This window comes from Alligator mississippiensis, chromosome 4, assembly GCF_030867095.1.
Source record: "Alligator mississippiensis isolate rAllMis1 chromosome 4, rAllMis1, whole genome shotgun sequence".
In the NCBI taxonomy this organism is placed as follows: Eukaryota; Metazoa; Chordata; order Crocodylia; family Alligatoridae; genus Alligator; species Alligator mississippiensis.
Window position 1 is genome coordinate 214,058,852 of NC_081827.1, and position 12,163 is coordinate 214,071,014.

Here is a 12,163-nt window from a genome sequence, read left to right on the forward strand (position 1 = left end):
GTCTTATGGAACCTTGTTGAAACTGGTGGGTATAATATTTGGGATAAATGTAAGAAATAACTAATCTCTTTTATGGAATCAGATACCTGAAATATTACAAGCCCCCATCCAAAACACAGGCACATCATCACTCAAAAAAGGCACCTGCAAATCCCATCAACAATTAAGCTGTGGGAGTAGAGAGGTTTTGCTGGCCATTATTTAGAGAGAGCAGGAATGTCTAAGAGCAGCAGAAAGACCAAAGAAACTGACCAAGAAGGCAACAGAAAGCCTAGGGCAGTTACAGAACTGGGAAAAAAAGCTAAGAAAACTTTTGGTTGAAGTGCTGGCTGGTTGGAAGGGAGCTAAGAAATGTGAGCAAAATGTAATGCTATTTGCATTATGCTTTGCATATATGCTTTCTGCAAACAGAGAAACAAGCCTTATTTACAACCATTACAAATAAATAGGAAAAATAAATATCTGATTCTACTCTGAATTTTTCCTTTAGATGGAAACAAGCTACATGACACTGAAAATGAACAAACTGGATCAAAAGGGGGTAACAATACTTTAAAATGTTCTGCACTCTTCTGTTACTGCGTAAACGATTCTTGCAAACTACGAGTGCCACTGGGTGGTTTTACTCTGAGTCACATGCACAAAGCAAACAAAAACTATAAAAATCAGGGCAACATCCAACTTCATATCATCCTGATATAAAATATAAACAGCACCATCTTCTGGCTTTCTAGGTGTAGTACCTGAATGAAGAGCAGCTTATTAACGCTGAAGCTAAGCAAAATGGAGGAAGTATCCACTATCCGTAACATCTACTTTCCAACTAGCTAGCTGGTCCATATTTTAAGGTCTGTTTGTTTTTTTTCAGATTCTGACCTGGCTTGACAGTAATCCATACTATTTCCTGGCTTTACTACTGGAGTTCATACTTAAGAAAGAAGCTACTTTCTGAGAAAACAAAGTGGGAGAAAAAGGAAATGGCTGTTGTCCGTTTGGTTTGTACGTATCACCCAGGTGCTCTGCTTCTCAGCAAATAGAGAACAACTATGGGACTGGCCATATCTAGCAGAGAGGTGGTGTCTCCTTCTGTGACCATGAAACCAGCTATGGAACAATTAAACTGCCGATCAATATATAAATACTGGAGATAGAACAGGGGTAGGCAAAGTGGCAAAGTGGCAGATCCAGCTCGTGGCCAGACTCTACTTCCCAACAGCCCCTGTCTCAGGCTCCTGGCCAGTCTCCTTGGAGACCCTGGGAGCGCAGGCCATGACAGTGTGGCGCTGGGCAGGTGGCCACCACTGCTGCCTCTATCTCATGTAAGCCAGTGGGGCTTGGGGAGTCCCTGGTGGCAGAGGGAGGCAGAGGGAGCACTTCCCTCCCACTGCTCACTTAGCCCTGCCCAGCAACGCACCACTGCTGCTGCCACTGTTGCAACAAAATGTCATAGATACGGCCACTTGCTGGGGAACTCGAATTTAAAGAAAAATGCAAAATTGAGATTTAAACCAGGCCCTACCTATAAACTACTTAAGTTATTTCTTCTTTGGCTCAAAGAGATGGTTGTATTTTAAAATACTTAGGAGCTGTTCAGAGTAAAGTAATGAAGTCCATTCCTATTAGGCAGTAATACAAGAATAGCAAGATTTTAAAATCCTGTTTACATTGGCTTAGACTTCCCATTCAGAAAATTTTGTCAACATTTGGAAGAATTAAAGTATTCAATACTAGGCATCTGGTTTAAAGTTTTCAAATAGTTTTGTTAGATGAGGGGAAATAAACACCATTTGGGGTTTGTCTCCAGGGCTTCTGCAGATCTCTGCCATATGCCCATTGTGTTCATCTGTCCTAACAGCTATGGAACATTTTGATGTCTCAAGTCAGCAGTGCTCAGCCTTGTTGCCCAGCGGGCTGGATAAACAGAGCCCTGTCTATCCATGGGCCAGATCTGGCTAGGGGTCCCAATCTGGCATCCAGGACAGGAGGAGTGGGCTCTATTTGGCCACACAGAGGGTGACAAGGTGCAACCTGGCCCCAACCTAGCCCTGCAGGGGAAGGGGGCTTGACCTGCCCGGCCCCATGTGGGGAGGAATAGGGCTTGACCTGGCCCCACACTGGGGAGGGAACATGGTTCAGCCCCAACTGAGCTATGGGGAAGGGCCTGGTCCTGCCCTGACCCAACTGTGGAGGGAGAAGATGCGTGGCCCAGCTACAACTCACCACTTGGGGTTTGGGAATTTGGCAGGGGGAAGGATGGCCATATGAATTGCCCCTGCTTTGCCACCACCAAGTTTTCTTACCCATGGGGGCCCCATGAGTCAGATGTGATGGCTCTGCAGGCCATATTTCAGCCACAGGCTGGAGATTAAGCACCCTTGTCCTAACTGACCAACTGTTCACCTAAATGGAAAAGCCAACATGACTTTTACTGTGGTTTCCTTTGCTTTCACTTTTTAAATGAGTTTGCCAGCTTGGGATTTACCTTTGCACCAGGAAGTCCAATTCCTGGTTCTCCAATTGGGCCAGCAGGACCAGGTAACCCAATATCACCCTACAATTAAGAAAATATACATCCTAGTTTTGATTCTAAGTCAAAATGTAAATGTAAAATGTATTACTTCAATATCTGTCACATTCACAATATACCTGGAAAATTTTAGAAACAAAGGTTTTAAAATTTAAATTAATTACAAAGTATTGAGAGAGTAAAAATCTTTAATGTCCGTATTTTCTTGTCAAATGCTTTTTGTTTATTAGGTAGAAGATACATGACCTTGTAATGGAAAAAGTATTTAAAAAACATTATTATTATTATTATTATTATTATTTAAAAAACATTATTATAGCACCAGCAGCATGATAGATGTTTTCAGACAGTTATGAACATATCATCCCAGTTCCTAGAAAGGTTTATACTTTTAATAGATGTTTATTGCAAGACCTGCCAAAGTGATGAATGATTTTGGAGTGTCTACCCTGAATTTTGCTTGAAAAGGACTTGCTTGCCAGGTAATACTGAAGATCAAGAATTAGGAAGTCAGGCCACCTTAGGGGCTCTCAAATTGGGCAGCCCAAAACTGAGGTACTCCGAATCACTATTGAAAATCCTGCCTCTGGCTTAACTCCAGTGTGAAAACAAGGTACAGTGCATTTTCTGAAAATTCAGCCCAGAAAGCCAGACAGAAAATTGCTTGATCCAGATGAAACCCGGTGCAACGTTCTTATACGCCACGAGATCAATCGCTGGCTGTAGAATGGGCCAATTTATGAAAGAGAGCCAGGCCAGTCTATAAAGCCAAACTGAAAGAACCTCACCTCCCATACCCATGCCAGGCAGTTGTGAGGTTGCTCTGTAGGTGAAGAGATTATGCAAATTAGCCTCTATTCCCAGGTACATGAATAGTTGTCTCTGGTTTCTGTTCTCTTCTTTCAGTGGAGATATGCAGCATACAAAAGATGTTAGTGCGGTAGGGCTGAAATAAGTATTGGGTGCATTCTGGTGAGGACCAAAGTTAAATTTATTTAGGCTAACTATAAAGTTAAACCTAGCAATGTGGGGAGCTCTCTTTGCTATTTTGAAGAAGTTATATGAAACTTCTTCTCACAGATACCAATGGAAAAACACACTAAGACAGCAAATAGCTGACACCAGGGCTCTAGTAATTGGATTGGTTATAATCTATAACTGTCCATGGGAAAAGGGCAAGTTTGAGTTCCATGAAAGTCAAAATTATTTATGAGAGGTAAAGATTGTTGTGGGTGATATCTTTTATTGGACTAACTGTATTATTAATGTTCCTCCCAGCTATACACTTGGTCCACCAAAAGATATCACCTGCAAAAATCCTTGCCTCTCATTTTTTTCCTGGACCATCATAATTACATCACCCCAAGACTATAAAAAATGATTTATTCTTTCTCAGGTATCATACTCTGTAGCTGTGTAGCCTGAGTTGCTGTGAGCACATCTACACATACAATTAATGCAATTAAATAAACTCCAGTGTAGTTCACACTCAAGTGTATTGCTTCTGGCGATTCCATCTGTACGTGCGCCTGGGACTGCAGAAGGCTGAGCCAGGGCAGGGCAGCTCTGGCTGGCAGAGGGCTCTGGGGGTCAGCCTGCCAGCCCGGGGCTGCTTCTGCCTGGCTCAACATGCTGCAGAGAGACTGACTGGGGCATAAGGGTGCTTCAGGGTGGGGCTAGCCAAAAGGCAGTTCCCACACTGAAGCACCCTCACGTAGATAGTATATAGACACTGAGATTTTACTGCAGAGCTAACTAGTCAGCTCTGCAGTAAAAGCCCCATGTAGATGTGCACTGTGAGTCTCAGCATTTTGGAATAGAACTACTCCCCACAAAACTGAAAATGTGAAACATGGAAATAAGTCTAAAATAACTTGAAGTTTACAGCCATGTTTACAAGCATGGAAGCTCACCAGGCTCCTCAGTGCATGCTGAAGACATTTCACATGTTGACTTTTTTAAATATTAGGAAACTTGTAGTGCAGATGTTACCTTTGGTCCTGCTATAGCTCGGCCAGGAAGGCCTGGCATTCCAAGACGTCCTGGTACACCAGGTTCACCCTAAGGGAATAATGCCAAACAGATTTTCATTAATGATGGACCAGAGCATGTCTTAGGTAACAACATTTCTTTATGGATTTTCAATATTCTATTGAAAAAGTGCATGTGATCTCAGAAAGGTTTTAACTAATGCAATTGTGCTTGTTTATCAGTAGAAAATAAAATTCTTATTTTTAATTTATTGTGCAAAATTTACTCTTAGAAGATTCTCAGGGTAGGAAGAGTCACAATGGACTTTAGATTGAACTCTTCTTAGAGCCTACTGAACAACAAGAAATGCAACCACTGGTCTTGTCTTAAAGTACTTCACCTATTTCCATCTCAAACTACATACTGCTTGCTCTTTTCTCCATATTTTACAATTTTCCACTCCCTTTCTATCTGTAAAACAGTTAAAAAAAACCTTGAGGAGAGACACAAAGTAAATAGAAATGGCAGGCTAGAGTCATCTCACTTTCAGTAAGATAATCAAAACAAGTGTAAATAACAGTTACTGTCCTGTCATCAGTTCAATTTCTATGTGGATACTTATATGGCCCTGTTATCAGACTACCCAAATGTTTTCCAAATATTTAAACAGAGGAATAACATCAATAGAATTTTTTTTTCCCAGGCTTCAAGCAAAATAATGTGATTGGTTTCAATACATGTGTGCATATGGATGTGTCTATGTAGGAAGAATTTATTGAGAAAATTTCTGATCACTCTTATTTCTTGCAGAAGCAAGTACATTCCACTGCCATTCTTTCTGTTAAATAGAACAAACGAGTGCTTTGACCTGAGCAAGACCTCTCTTCTACAGGCATAGTACAAAAAAAATACTTTAGCTCCTGCTGGCCCAGGGGTTCCTGCTGGTCCTGCTAATCCACGTACACCTCTCTGACCTTGGTCACCCTACAAGAATTTTTTTTAAAAAGATTGTTATACATTTATTTTTATATATTTAACAAAAAAATCTGTGCAATTTCTTGTAAACATTAATAAAACACAGCAAAATGCTATCCTGTAGCTGTTGCATATGAACAATTTACATTAACTTCAATAGGAAATCATTTAATTTAGTTTCAACTGAAGACAATGAGCATAATTTTTCTTGTTTCAATTGTGTAAATCAGGTGTCACTTCATGGATTTCAATAGACTTACATTATAGTAAAACCACTATGAAAAGAATCAGACCCTAAAACAGTTTGCTTGCAGGCACCAAGTCAAGGAATCAAATAAATACATTATTTGCAAGAAAGAATTTTAATAACAAATATTAGTAAGTCCCTGAAAAGTCATTTTGTATTAAAAGGCAAATATACTATATTTGTAGCAAACATTTTCCTTCTGTCAGGAATAATTAATAAGAAAAATGCCCTCCCAGTTAATCTGTTTGCATACTTCTAGGCAGAATAATCTTAAAATAGAGTTAAATTTGTACAGAGATAACTATAATTCAACAAATTCTTACAATATAGTCATAATGATAAGATACCCAACTAGATAGTAGTTCAAAACTAAGCATCTGAAAGTCTGGTATCACCCAATTACTGTCCCAACATCAGGACAGTACACCCTCTATCCTATAAAATACCACTTATGACTACAGGGGGGATCTTTTGAATCTACCTTGGGTATACTAATTTTTCTGCTTTCACTTTCCTTTACCCCTTGCAGCTTCTTGCTACAGCAATCTTCAATCTATCTGTAAAGGGCTCTTTCCAGTCCCTTTTAACATTTTCTTTCAGATGCCCAGAGGAATTAATAGGAATTCCAGAGGCATTTCAGACCTAGAACCAAACCTAGAAACCCAACTGTGGGTCCAATAATGCAGCCATATATTCAGGGTATAAACTTCAGTGGTATCAAAAGATACCAACATAAGCTATTATGATGCAACTGGTACATGTGCATGATTCTGTAGCAATATAAATTTGGCAAAACCTCTCCAGCCTTAATTCTGCTTTATTCAAGGTCAAAATGAGGGTGAGTTAACCAATTTGTACTGCTTCTGGATAATCCAGATACAAAAGTTAGATCATAGCAGCTCTTGTGCTCCCCTGAACAGCAGCTTCCCACCCCTTTTGAAGCAGCTAAAAGGTATGTTTGTCCATATCCTCAGCAATCTTTACTTATTTGAACAGCAGTTCCACTGAGAACTGACACTTCTGCATCTCCACAGGATGAAGAGCTTGTTGTGTATAGCAGAGTATTATGTTGCCATGAGACTGTTAGGCAACCCAGCTCCACAATTTTTATCAATAGAAAATGTAATTTCAATAATCTTTGATTAACTTTGCTCCTTTGTGTTTTTAGAGGCTGAGATTGAAACTAATTCAGCAGTCAGATGCTTTCATCAACATTCATAAAGTCATTAAAAAAAGTGAAGGTAGATATATATTTATAGTCCAACAAGATGGGGAAGATTGAGAAATGTATTCTTCAAGCACTGTTTTTATTAATGTTTTTATTAGCTTTAATGAGGAATTCTGACCTTCTCACCCTGTATTCCAATCCCTGGAGTACCCTCAGGTCCTCGAGGACCAGATAGTCCTGGCTCTCCCTGCATGGAAAAAAAAAATAAGACCAACGTTTGAATGTAGTTGTAATTTTATTTTTTTATGTCTAGGGCTAAGGGTAAAAGTCCTTTCTTGTGTCACAAGAAGTGTATATCCAGCAGCAAATCCAGCCTTGCTTCTTTGAGTAAAAGATATCTCCAAAAGAGGTTGCACATAAACATGATTTACTCCCCTGTTCAAGCCTCTTTATGGAACATAAAAAAGTGCAGAGTGGCATATATTGGCCTGAAATCCTCCTGTCCAACTCAAGAAGGATTACTTTGGTACAGGTGTTGCTAAGAGCAGCCTAAAAGCTGTCCTCTAAGGACCCACTCTCTAGTCTTGGCCCATAATTACCACCAATTGCCATGGACAGGATCAGAAGGATGCATCAAGAGTTGGGCCACAGAGCATAGCACTGCAGAGACTCTGGGGAATTCTGTAGCCAGCAGGGCAGCCTGAGCTTGCTGCTGTAAGTTAACATAACTCTCAGACTCGCTAAATCAGTGTTTCCCAACATTTTCCAGCCCAAGGCACACTTACATTAATAAAAATTTTCTGCGACACACCTGTTGAGGCATTCTCCGTCCTCATACCTATTGTAGCTCATTGCCATTGCAAAATTCCATGGCACACCTGTTCATTTCTGATGGCATACTTCTGTGCCATGGCACACTGGTTGGGAAACACTGCTCTAAATTAAACCAAAGGTCCCTGGCCCAAAGCTGCCTTAGCCCACATCTTGCAAGCACAGTGTAATAAAAGTTTGTAAGCCCAGAAATGACTGCTCAACTCAACTTAAATGCTTACAAAGTCCCCTAAAAAATCTCACATTCAGATGCCCCCAAATGGCTGTACCTATTTCTGTGGGAAAGGTTGCCTAACATTCATGTGAGGGTTGACTGAAAAGTTCTAATCAAAGTCAAGTAACACCCCCCTTTTCACGGACTCTTTTGCTGAATGATACTGCCTGCCTCATGCAGATACTAAGTGAGCTAGGGAAGAAATGGGAAGTGGAGACAAAGAAACCAACAGACCTTTTGTCCTGGGGCACCATCTTCCCCTGGAAGACCAGGCAAACCTGCCAGGCCTGAAGAGCCTGGTTCACCCTGCAATAAATAAATAAATAAAAACAAACCAACTCCATATTTGCTATAAAAAGAAAAAGGAAAATATAAATAGGAAAAATATAATCCTCTGCAATCAGGAAAATGTTCTTCAGAAAGGGTCCAAAAATGCAATTTTTCTTTCTAGAAAAATATTTATACAGATGATTTCTGATCTTGCAGCATGAGGAAATGGGAGCGCAGGCAGCTCTGGGTTGACTGCTCCCGTCTCCACATGTTGGGCTGGCTGGGGCACAGGGTGCCTCATCGTGGTGCTTGCCTGCTGGCTAGCTCCACACTGAGGCACCCTTTGCCCCAGCCAGCCCCCACCCTGCAGCACATGAAGCAGTGGGACAATGTGTCCTGCTGCAAACCACATGATCAGGGGCATGCACTGCAGCACAGAGTAGTGGCCCAAATTTGTGCCGCTGCTGTTTGTGCTGCTGCAAACACATGCCCCTGCTCATGTGGATGTAGCTTCTGAGTCCATACTTAAGTACTAAGGGCCCTCCCTTAGTGGGTGGTGGGAGGGTTCAAATGTGCCAAGAAACTTAGGACATTTATCAAGCTCCCCCAAAACCCCCAGAAAGATCCATTATTAACACCATACCTTGGAACCAGGTTCTCCAATACCTCTTTCTCCTGGAGCTCCACTTTCTCCTGGCAAGCCTTGTTCACCCTTAAGTACAACAGGTTTACAGGAAGTTTTAACATCAGAAAGACACAAATACCTTTTCATTGAAGCATTTACACAAAGCATTTAATGTAATAAAAATAATTATTTGAAGTCCTGACTTCATAGTTTTGACCTTAGGGACTAAAATATCCAGTGCACTAATTTTAGTGTTGTTTCTCAGGCAATAAGAAGAGCTATGAGTCCATAATTACTAGATTTCCATGAAACTTCTGCTACAAACTAGCTGACATTGCAACAAAATACCTAGCATCCCTATACACTTTATTCTTCTACCTCTTTGTAGCATAAATAAAGTATAAACCTATTCTTAATCCCTACGAATCATCACACACTGATGATCCCTAGTTCGTTTTCTTTACCTGATGGTGATCCCTAAAGCAGTTATGGCTCTGAAGCCCATAAAAACCCCTCAATGGCCTCCATGTGTTCAGAATTGGGGGTAATATTTCATATTCATTACTCAAAAATTGTATTTCTTTTAAAAATACAGTTTTAGTGTCTTGTCCCAAGTACCTCTTTCACCACCTTTTATAGACAAGTAAACCTTGGTAAAAGCTTTTGGACTTCAGTTGTGACACCCAAGAATATGAATTTCACCCATAAGCTGCTTTTCACTGTAAGATGCAGTAATATGCACTACTAAATGAAGTGTATATGGAGAAGTGACCAGCAGAAGCAAGAAGAATGGCAAAGCAATCTGAAAGAAAATTTCCTGCTATTGTAGAGTGAATATAACCAAGTGTGGAAGAGGAATACTCCTGTCCAAGAACTAGTGATATTATCTATCAAGCATAAGTCATTCTTCCTAGAGAGATGGGCAGAGAGTAAAAGAGTCTGTGAGTGGTGTGAGGAAACTGAAAACAGAGAACCCCTATTATGCAGACCTGGAGGATGTGGCACCTGGTGTGGGTGCCTGGCATGTTGAGCTATGATAGAGAAAGGCTGTAAAAGGTAGCCAGTAGGATAAAAGTAGAACAGGTATAGCAAAGCTTTTCAATGGGTTGGGGGTCTCCCATTTCTTTTAATGAAACTAATACAAACATGGGAATGCAATTATTTATCGTGGCTGAGTCAATGTTCAGATTTATTTTCAATATTTTAATAACAGTTATCATGAGACCATATTTTTCTTATCTGACATTTAATGCCAGGCATAGCTATAGAGATTTCTAGTGCAACATTACATCAGTGAATGTCCTTACCTTTGATCCAGGTAGTCCTTGTCCTGGTGGTCCCCTTGGACCTGGAGGTCCTTTGGGGCCCACTACCCCCTGAAAGGATTTTACAATTAATCTTTTAAAGTAAAATATTTTTTCCAGTTGTAGACATTTAAGATAGATAGATAGATAGATAGATAGATAGATAGATAGATAGATAGATAGATAGATAGATAGATAGATAGATACTCCCACCTTTTCTCCTTGAATCCCAATGCCAGGTAACCCAATAGGCCCAGGTAAACCTGGAGGGCCAATTTCACCCTGATGAACAAAGCACAATTACAAAATTGTGTAAAGCTATAGAAGCAATCTGAGCCAGATTTTCAACTGGCGTATACTGGCATAGTTCCTCTGAAGGCACTGGAGCTACTTCAGCATAAACCAGCTGGGGATCTGACTCCAGATCTTCTAAAGAACCCATTTATATGTCTTAACCCATGCTGGTTCAGCTGCTGCAAACAACTGTTACAGTCTCTTTTTTCCATTTTAGAACTTAACTTTCCCACAGAATCAATCACTTTTTGTTCTGTCTCCTGTTTTACTATGATGAGAAGTTAGAATAGGTTGGGACAGTTTATTAGCCATAAATCTCTCCACAAAATACAGTATTGTCTATAAACAATGGTTCATTTTGCTTCATTACATCTTTTGTAGCTAATATATACCCCCACAGCATTCAGAGGCATTTGCACTTTGTTAATCCTCTGACATATTTACTGCTCACCTTTTCACCTCTTATGCCAATGCCTGGAAGCCCACGAGGTCCTTTGGGACCATCAAAACCACGGTCTCCCTACATATAAAAGATATGTAATATCAGCTATAGCAATCCATGATTATTTATTCTATTTAGCACAGATAGATTGTTGGTAGCATAATGGCTGAAGCTAGAAGAACATGAAGATGGTGCCTAAATTTCTTTGTTCCCTGGTATACGATAAAGGTCTCCTTTTCAGAGGAGATCGCTCTTCAGTTTGAGGCTGGTAACAAAAGAGTCGAACACATTCTTTTTTGCCCTTCTTTCCATTTCAAGTATGTTGGGTCCAATCCTACTTAGATTCAAATTAATGGCAAAACTTTCATTGATTTAAAATGGCTGCAGAGTTGAGCCTCATCACTTCCTGAGGGCTGAATTCTGTTCATTTTAATCATGAAGTAGTCAATATAAAGTAAAAGAAAAGGTTTGGCCCTTGCTACCTTCAGTGGGAGTTTTCCTGAATAACAGCTTTGGCCCTGAGTTCATGGAGTATCATTGTTTTAACATAATTATTTAATAGTAGCAAATGGCTCTCTCACTATGTTAACCAAACATTAATGATGAAAATAGACAGCTGACTAGGAACAGATAAGGGCTAAAGAATACATTTTAACAACATTCAACTATACACTGAGCTCAGAGTAAATACCAAGTTAATAATAAGGAACAAAATACTGAATTTTCTTGTATTCCTGTTATCAAAACACATAGAGGAAGATCTGCAGCTGGTATAAAATGTCAAAGTTCCATAGAAGTCTACTGAGGTCAGTGGAGCTATGATAATATACTGGGGGTCTTCTCTACAGCAAGCAAATCCCCCATTTTAGCTTTTCCTTACATGCATGTAATTAAAAAAAATCCTGTTTGACATTCCTTACTCCTAATACTTTAGGATATCTGCTTTAATTTCTCTTCTGACTGAACTTCATTTTGCTAGCAAACACACTCCACTGGAAGAAGCAACTGTATCTTATTTTAGATTAATAAATCATCTGCTAACAGACATGATTTAATGCCAGAGATCTGACACACCTGGCAACCCTTTGTAAAAGGATTAGCAATTATGCAAAAATATCAACTCTGTTGATACATGTTTGAGTTTATCTCAAATTTGGCAGGAAAATGTTGTACATTTTTTGTCAGAGCAGGAGTGCTAATAACCCTAGTGTTCTGGCCAAATTCCAATTTGGGTAATTATATCCATTCTGCTTGTTTAAATTTCCTCTGCAGTTTGTTAGATAATGTATTCCTTA

At 39.9% G+C, this 12,163-nt stretch overlaps 1 protein-coding gene across 3 annotated transcripts in view; it reads right to left on the reverse strand.

Moving 5' to 3' along the window:
• The window catches only part of LOC102573036 (collagen alpha-1(XXVIII) chain), a 58,016-nt gene that overhangs the window by 19,793 nt on the left and 26,060 nt on the right, over nt 1–12,163 (reverse strand). For all 3 annotated transcript variants that reach the window (XM_019480659.2, XM_014599329.3, XM_019480657.2), the window contains exons 15-23: nt 10,878–10,946; nt 10,346–10,414; nt 10,136–10,204; nt 8,847–8,915; nt 8,168–8,239; nt 7,067–7,135; nt 5,411–5,482; nt 4,520–4,588; nt 2,483–2,551 (exon numbers count right to left, since the gene is read on the reverse strand). In XM_019480659.2, coding sequence (XP_019336204.1) covers nt 2,483–2,551; nt 4,520–4,588; nt 5,411–5,482; nt 7,067–7,135; nt 8,168–8,239; nt 8,847–8,915; nt 10,136–10,204; nt 10,346–10,414; nt 10,878–10,946 — 627 coding nt within the window. The remainder of the gene's footprint in view (nt 1–2,482; nt 2,552–4,519; nt 4,589–5,410; nt 5,483–7,066; nt 7,136–8,167; nt 8,240–8,846; nt 8,916–10,135; nt 10,205–10,345; nt 10,415–10,877; nt 10,947–12,163) is intronic.